At 42.7% G+C, this 8,704-nt stretch overlaps 1 protein-coding gene across 1 annotated transcript in view; it reads left to right on the top strand.

Moving 5' to 3' along the window:
- The window catches only part of CUBN (cubilin (intrinsic factor-cobalamin receptor)), a 315,183-nt gene that overhangs the window by 182,806 nt on the left and 123,673 nt on the right, over positions 1-8,704 (top strand). Inside the window, 5 exon segments of the mRNA XM_011963893.1 lie at positions 863-1,022; positions 3,059-3,172; positions 5,277-5,387; positions 6,774-6,902; positions 8,029-8,161. Coding sequence (XP_011819283.1) covers positions 863-1,022; positions 3,059-3,172; positions 5,277-5,387; positions 6,774-6,902; positions 8,029-8,161 — 647 coding nt within the window.

The raw sequence follows: 8,704 nt of genomic DNA on the forward strand, positions 1-8,704 counted from the left end.
CTTTTCTTTATTTTGAGATGGAGTCTTGCTCTCTGTAGCCTAGGCTTCAGAGTAGTGGTACAATCTCGGCTCACTGCAACCTCCATCCTGGGTTCAAGCAATTCTCCTGCCTCAGGCTCCCAGGTAGCTTTGACTACAGGTGTGCACCACCACACCTGGCTAATTTTTGTATTTTTTATTAGAGACGGGGTTTCACCACATTGGCCAGGCTGGTCTTGAACTCCTGACCTCAGGTGATCCACCCGCCTCAGCCTCCCAAAGTGCTGGGATTATAGGTATGAGCCACCATGCCTGGTCAAAAAGAGAGAGAGGTAATTTTCTAAATCAGCCTCATATCACCTCTATCATTTGAAAAGAATTCTACCATTTCTTTTCTCTTAAGCATTATAAGCATTACCCTATCACGAACCCTAAGCAGAACAAACAGATCTAACAAATGTCGGGATTCTGACAACAAATGCTCATCACTCATCATTATTTCTCATCTGTTTTCTCATGTGTCTATTCTTGCATCACACATTTCCAGCACATGTTGTGGGCATGGCCTTTGAGGTGACTACACTGGGGTTGGGGAGGAAGGGGAGTGTGGAAGGGATGGCATTTATGAAGTTATCAAGAGATCTAATAGTGGCTCTGACAGAGGAACTCCTGCCGAAATTTATGTCAGCATCCCTAGAAATGACCAAAGACTCAAACACTCCCATGGAACTGTGAGACAAGAGAAGAAAATAAAGCCAGTTTCCCTAGACCCAGCAAACATGGGATTTTCCAGTAGCACATCGGCGTGCAGGCAGTTCATGGAATACAGGCCTTCTCGATGTGAATCTGAAGCTCTGAACCACTGTTTGCCCCTTTCTTGTAGGCATACGATGGCTCAAGCTCCACAATGTCCCGCCTTGCCAGGACGTGTGGAAGGGAGCAGCTGGCTAACCCCATTGTGTCCTCAGGAAACAGCCTCTTCGTGAGATTTCAGTCTGGCCTTTCCAGACAGAACAGAGGCTTCCGAGCTCAATTCAGGCAAGGCAAGTACCCTGCGGATCTTCCCAAGCCCAAGAGAAATCTTCAGTGCTCTGTTTGGTGCAACAGTGAAATGAGACCTGTGCTCAGAAATTGATCACAGCCTTCTACTTAACATGTAAAAAATTAAATAGAACAAAAGAACTGTGACTTACATTTATCCCAACTCCTGATGCTTGTAACCTTCTCCTTCTCTGACTTCCTTTGGATGTGCATCTCTAACAAGTTTTCAGAATAATACTGTTTAAAAGTACTTTTTAAGACTAGAAACAGTATAGAAAAGCTTTTATCCAAATTCACTGATCTAGCACTGCCCAAGGTTTTACACTACAATGGGATACACTGCTATCAATGACAAGACTTGCTGGTAATGTAATCAGATTCCAGCCCCCGGAAGCAGTGGTTTCCCTCATTTCTGAGTCCTGCCATTGTCCAACTGAGGAGTCACTGTTGTTTTCCATTTATTTTTCTTTGTTCCCTCCCTTCCTCCCCCACTACCCTCCTCTTCCTTTTCCTCTCCTTCCTTTCCTTTTCCCTCCTCTTTTTCCCTCCCCTTCCCTTTCTTTCCACAGGGTCTCACTCTGTCACCCAGGCTGGAGTGCAGTGGTGCAATCACAACTCACTGAAGCCTCAACCTCCCAGGCTCAGGCAGTCCTCCCACCTCAGCCTCCCAAGTAGCTGGGACTATAGGTGCACCCCCATGCCTGGCTGATTTTTTATTTTAGAGATAGGATCTTGCTCTGTTGCCCAGGCTAATCTCAAACTCCTGGCCTCAAATGATTCTCCTGTCTTAGCCTCCCAAAGTGCTAGAATTACAGGCATGAGCCACCGCACCTGGCCATTGTTTTTGTTCTTAAATCACCACTTCTCGAAGACCTTTTTATCCATTGCCTTTCATCTGCTCATTCTGAGAGATGAACCCCTTATCCCATCAGAGATGACTTATATTCAGATAATTCAGAACATTCATTACAAATACATTTAGTCTGTGTAGTCATTATGTCTATCTATCAACTCACTTATATTCTGTAGGAAAGAGCTCTGGATAGGGACAGTGCCTGGATCCAGGTCTCCCAAATACATACCATAGACCTTTAGACTTTGGAGCAAGACAGACTATATTCTTGTTGATTTTAAAGAAAAACTAGTTTCCTAATAGTTCTTTTGCATGTTATTATTCACTTGTATGTTGTTTCATAGTAAAAAGTCCCTGCTAGCTTTCATCTGGACTATGACAACCTCCTCAAAGTCACCTACCCTTACCCCATCTCTCTCCAAAGTCACCTGTAAAAGCCCTGCTCTGATCATGCCATTGGAATGTTCAGTGTCTGTCCTGTCTCCACCTGGCCTGCTCCTGCAGATGTTAACCAAGGGCCCCAGAACTGCCCTGACCTCTCTCCAGCGTCAGTCACCCACATCCCTCGGGCACCCCACGCTCCAGCTGAGCATGTATAGCTGCAGTCCTTACCCTCCTCTGTGTCTGCTCAGGCGGCCCCCTCCCTGGCCTCCCTTTTCTCACCCTCCAAGTCCTAGTTGAGCCTCAGCCTCCTCCTCGGGGAGACCTCTTACGCCCTCCAGCAGTGACCACCTCTCCCTCTTCAGGACTCACATGGAATTTTGCTCTTCTCTGATAATCTGCAGTCATCCTTAGGAAGCCTTGTTCAATTGAGTATTTATTTTCCTGAAAAAAAGAGGTCATTTATAAGTAGATTATCCCTATACCTATGATTTATGAGTGGGCCGTGTAAGTGAATCCATGCAAGAATTTTGTTTGAATGACTTAGGCAATTCATAGCCATTGAATCTGTTGCTTTTTGCCACTTCCTACTTCCTGTAGTTGACGAATAATTGTTAAAAATATAAACTGTGCTCCTGTTTTCTCATGGTTTATGTACAGCTCTCCTTACGGAGAACTTCCTTGGTACGCATTTTAGAAATAAGAAGAAAAATCATTGATGGTTTTATTCATCAAATAATTGTTTTGTACGGTCAGTAGAAATGAAAAGCATATGACATGTATGTGTGTTTGTGTGTTCCTCAGCTTGCGGAGGCCACATCCTCACCAGCTCATTTGATACTGTTTCCTCTCCACGGTTCCCTGCCAATTATCCAAACAATCAGAACTGCAGCTGGATCATTCAAGCGCAACCTCCATGTAAGTAAAAAAATAAAAAAGAAAAGGCATGCAGGAGAGAAGGTGTCTGTGGGAAGGTCAGTCTATGAGTAACCTTCTTGTCTCAGTGCTAACAGTCGATGGCCTTCCTCTTCATCTTTTGCAAGTCCCTATTCCTGATGTGCACAAGAACAAGCATTTCCTAATCTGATAGGGAAGTCATTTTTACAGTTGCTTCTAAATTTAAAAACAATTTTTTTTTTCATTTCAAGGCCTAGCAAAGGTTAAAAACACACACACACAACAACACAACACACCTACAACCTCGCTGTATTAACAGGCATATGCAGGCATGTGAGATTGGGGGTAAACCAAAATAATCCATAAATAGTTTTTGACATTTGTGCCTTGAGTGTAGCTGATGCTCAAGACAGTTGCTGAGTGAACAAATGAAGAAGAGCCACAGACTGGAGAATCAGTGACTCATGGGCCAGAATGCAATGCACGCGCCTATCCATCAAAGCAGACATTCATAAAACCTGGGCTCTCCTGCAAGGTACTATTCCAGCACAGGCCTTGAATAAACATTGAATAAAGGCTTACTTTCTTTTCTTTCTTGGAACCCTAGAATCTTATTTTCTGATCTGGTAACAGTCCGTTGGTAAGACAGAAAGAGAACATCAGGAAATGCCCCTAAAGGACGTGACAGAATAGCTGCAGAGCAGGTGATGCTTGGGGCCCTTCTGAATCCTGTTTCAGGGGAGCCCTGCCCTCCCTTGAGGTTTGCAGAAAAATACAGTTTCAGGCATAATGTAGGAGAGACTTTAAGTTCTTCACTCTACACAGCAATTAGTCGCCTGTGTGAAAATAGGGAAGTCACTTAAGCTTATCAGGCCATGAAAAAATAATCTGCAAAAGGAAGAGTCTGGCTTAAATATTCTCTAGCACTTTCCCTTGGGATGTCAGGAGTTAACATACTGCTGGTGTCTTTATTGACATGCATAAGATGTGGTGGCCGATGATGTAATCCTTAGCCAATTCAAACGGGGAGGTGGAGCCCCAAAGAAAGTTGCCAGCCAGCCAGAAACTGAGCTGTAGATAAAGAAGCCCCCTCCCTTGAACAGAGCAGTTTGTGCCTGAGGATTATTTTCTAATGAGTTGTAAAGCATTTAGATGAAAGATCTCACTAGTTCAAGAACAGCAATAGGAAAAGATCCTGTTCCGAAGATTAGAGAGCTTGAAGAACAACAAAAAGAAAACGTATCCAGGGGCTTGCTGTTCTGCAAAGCTTTCTTGATAAATGTCTCTGAACCTTAGGGCACTAGCTCTAGCCTGAAAATAAAACAAAGTGAGCTAAAATGTGACAGCCAGGGAGAAAAGAATGCATTATTTGCAAGCACATGCAAATAATCCAAATTTAAGGAAATGAGTCTATTGAGAAAAAGGGTTACGAGAGAAACACAGCAATGGTGATATAAAAACTGGAAAGATGGCATTTTCCAACAAGATATTCCCTTATAGTGCCTGGAATGAACTACCCAGGAGTCCTCTTATTTACCACTACCAGCGTTTCAGATGCCACAGGCACTTTGGAAAGCATCTATTCTGTTACTCTTCAAAGGAAATGATCTAGCATAGAAGTTATCCCCTTCCCTCTCTTTATCCCTTCAACCGTGTGCAAGTCTGCCTCATTCTTTACTTCTCTGCTGGAGAACCCTTACATGAAATCGTCAGAAGTAAAATTTATCTCCAATGTATGTTTTTTAATTTTAATTTTATTTTGTAAAAAATTTTTATTTTTAATGTTTGTGAATACATAGTAGATGTATATAGTTATGGGGTACCTAAGATGTTTGGATGTAGGCATGCAATGTGAAATAATCCCATCATGGAGAATGGGGTCTCCATCCCTTCAAGCATTTATCCTTTGCATTACAAATAATCCAATTATACTGTTTTAATTATTTTTAAATGTACAGTAAGTTATTACCGACTACAGTTACCCTGTTGTGCTATCAGATAGGTCTTACTCATTCCTTCTATTTTTTAGACTCATTAACCATCCCCACCTCCCCGTCTTGCCCCATCTCCCTGTATGTTTTATTTGCCAGTACTGTATTAGAGAATCTTCTCTTTTTTCTTGCAGTAAATCATATCACCCTCTCTTTTACCCACTTTGAACTTGAAAGAAGCACAACGTGCACACGTGACATTGTAGAAATTTTGGACGGCAACCACGAAGACGCACCCCTCCGAGGTACTTCGGTGCTCACTCATGTACATCTGTGGTCTTGGCTGTGCTTTATTTATAGATCTACATATTTATAGGCTGCCGTTCTGGGTTAGAATGTTTCCAATAAATAGAAAGAGCAGCCTAAGCCAAGTACAGATGATTAGAGGGTAAGAAAGTAGGCTTGAATGTGGGGTTCAGGGAACTCAGCCTGTTGATTAATATATTCAAACATGTGAATAGTTTGTGTATATGTTTTAAAAGATTTAAAAATTGCAGCTGCTTTAAAGAGTAGTGGAATGCAGCCCATCCCAGCATTACAGAGCATTCGATCAGAAATTTCTTGTTAATATTTGACCAAGTTCTTACATTCAAATGGAGCATGTTTCTTTCAGCCTTGTCCTTAGTGGACGCGAAAAATAATAATAATAATAACCACTTAATTAGTTAATTAATTAATTAATTCCATTGAAAATCTGTCATTTGTTTGTTAGACTTCCCAATAAAATTAAGAGTGCCACTATCTAGTTTCTGAAATATTCTCAGGCAAAAAAACAAAACAAAACAAAACAAAAACCACCTCAGGCCATTTAAGCTTTCTCCATAAACTTCCTAACTTTTGAATTTTGTTGTAAAAGCTTCTCATCCTGCACTAGAAGACAAGGTCTGTCAGGGAGGAGACTATTTTGCCTTTTGCCTAATTCCCAGTGCCCAGGACAGTGTCTGAGACAAAAGTGAGCAATCAATGAACTCTCCACACCCTATCCACACCTCTGACAGCATCGCCTGAGGTCTTTGTTAGAAAGCATTTGACAAGGATAAGGATATATTATTTAACAAACTGTTACATCGCAATACCTTGTGCTGAGTACTGTTCTCAGTATGTTAGAAATGATAAGTCAATCCTTTTAACCTTATGAGATAGGTTTCATTATTTTCAATATGCCCCTTTTCTCCAAGTGGGGAAACTGAGGCACCAAGCACTTAAGTAACTTGCCTAGGATCACACAGCTAGCAAATGACTGAGCCAGGAGCTGAATCCAGGTAGCCTGGCTCCAGCATCCACACTTTTCTGTGCTACAACATATTGAATATTAGGGCATGTATTTGTATGGGTCCAACTGGGCCGGAGATTTTTGCTTTAGGTACATGTGTCCCTTGGTGGTCTAAGTTTTTCCTCTGGTCCTATTGTTCTTGATCATGTTTATAAATCACCTCTCCTATGTATAGCTCCTATATTTTAAATGATCAGGTATTGTCTCAAACACTGACCCTGAATGAAGTGGTTCTCCTAGTGGCAATTTCTTCCCTTTGTTTTGGTCTCTTGTAATTCTAGTAAAGATGTGTTTCCTAGAAATAGCGGCCTCTGCCATGTCATCATTCATTCTCCTTGTGGTTATCTTCATTATCTAGGCCGTTACTGTGGCACTGACATGCCCCATCCTATCACATCCTTCAGCAGCGCCCTGATGCTGAGGTTCGTCTCTGATTCTAGCTTGAGTGCTGGGGGTTTCCATGCTATGGTCACTGCATCAGTGTCGGGTAAGAAACCTTAGCACCTGGCTCCAGCAGTTAACAGGGATGTGGTAGAAATTCTTGGTTTGTTATTTGGGACTCTTGGACCTTCGCAGTTGGGAGCTAATTTCCTGAGATCACCTCTGGACCAAATCTTACCTTCTTCCCAATTAAGTGAACCTGTTGTCAATTCTAACAATAATGAACTCTGGAAGTGTGGAGGATTGGTCGGAAATGTGGCTGTCTTTTCAGCTACACCCCACGCTCTCAGATGACTTGATGTTCTTTTTTTTGTTTTGTTTTGTTTTGTTTTTGAGATGGAGTCTCAGTCTGTCGCCCAGGCTGGAGTATAATGGCACAGTCTTGGCTCACTGCAACCTCCACCTCCTGGGTTCAAGCGATTCTCCTGCCTCAGTCCCCTGAGTAGCTGGGATTACAGGCACCTGCCACCACACCTGGCTAATTTTTGTATTTTTAGTAGAGACGAGGTTTCCCTATGTTGGCCAGACTGGTCTCGAACTCCTGACCACGTGATCTGCCAGCCTCGGCCTCCCAATGTGCTGGGATTACAGGTGTGAGCCACCGCGCTCACCCTGGTGTTCTTTTTGGCTTGTTAAGGCAGCCCCAACCTGGGGAGGAGAGGAATGGGGAGCCGCCCGGGACTGGGTTTCTTAGCCTGTTAGCCGGGAGAGTGCTGCTGGTCACTGCCATCTTCCTTGTTATTAGTAGTTAAAAGCTACAGAACACCTAGAAGATGGTGTGTGCATTTTGGTGCTCTACTGAGAGGGAAAAGCAAGCATGCTGCCTTGGGTTCTAGGCCAGGGTTGAATAGAATCCTGGTCACAAAAGTCAAGTGGCTGTAGGATAGTGAACAAGTCTTTTATTCTTCAAAGTTACCATTCACAGGTAGAAAAGGCTTTGAGAAAAGACATTGCAGAAGTTCCTTCTAATCCACCACACTGCTTGGCCCTTGGTCTTCAGTTTGCAGAATCATTCCCTCCTTATTTTATATGACATCAATGTTTTAAAATGTGAGATGGACATATTGTCTATTCTTTTACATTGATATGGCTCTGGCGTTCTTTCTCCTTTATTTTATAGTGTCTGATGCAGTCTTTGCTGTGATACTCACTTTATTTCTGTTTTCTTCCAGCTTGTGGTGGAACGTTCTACGTGGCTGAAGGCATCTTCAACAGCCCTGGCTACCCAGACGTTTATCCCCCTAATGTGGAATGTGTCTGGAACATAGTCAGTTCCCCTGGCAACCGGCTCCAGCTGTCTTTTATGTAAATCGTTTTTATGGTATATTGTTTCAGTGCTAATGTATCTGTAGGCAAGAAGTCCTGGTGCTAATAGGATGGGCAACTTACAGTGTACGTGAAATTTAGGAAGTATTTTTCCAAATTTCCTCTATTACAGTCATAATTTGAGTTATAAATAGCATGAAGATTCTGTCAACCATGGTTCTTGAGTCCTGTCTAACATTCCCAAAAGAACATTCTTGAGTCCTTGGTGAATGAATCTGTGGCCCATTCATGTTCAGAGTACAGGAATCTTATCTTTTTTTTGGAATTAGGCACATTTAGGTCCTTCCAGAGAATCACTAGTGTTGTTTATTCCAGCAGAGCCCTCCCATCTCAATTAAGCATTCTTTACACTTATATCTTATCCCCACCTCAATCCACCTTTCCTTCTATTTCTATCAGAAGAATGGTTTGGGGGCCAGGTGCAGTCACTCATGCCTGTAATTTCAGCACTTTCGGAGGCTGAGGCAGGCAGATCACTTGAGGTCAAGAGTTCGAGACCAGCCTGGCCAACATGGCAAAACC

The sequence above is a fragment of the Colobus angolensis genome, unplaced genomic scaffold (assembly GCF_000951035.1).
Source record: "Colobus angolensis palliatus isolate OR3802 unplaced genomic scaffold, Cang.pa_1.0 Scaffold63, whole genome shotgun sequence".
Classification (NCBI taxonomy): Eukaryota; Metazoa; Chordata; class Mammalia; order Primates; family Cercopithecidae; genus Colobus; species Colobus angolensis.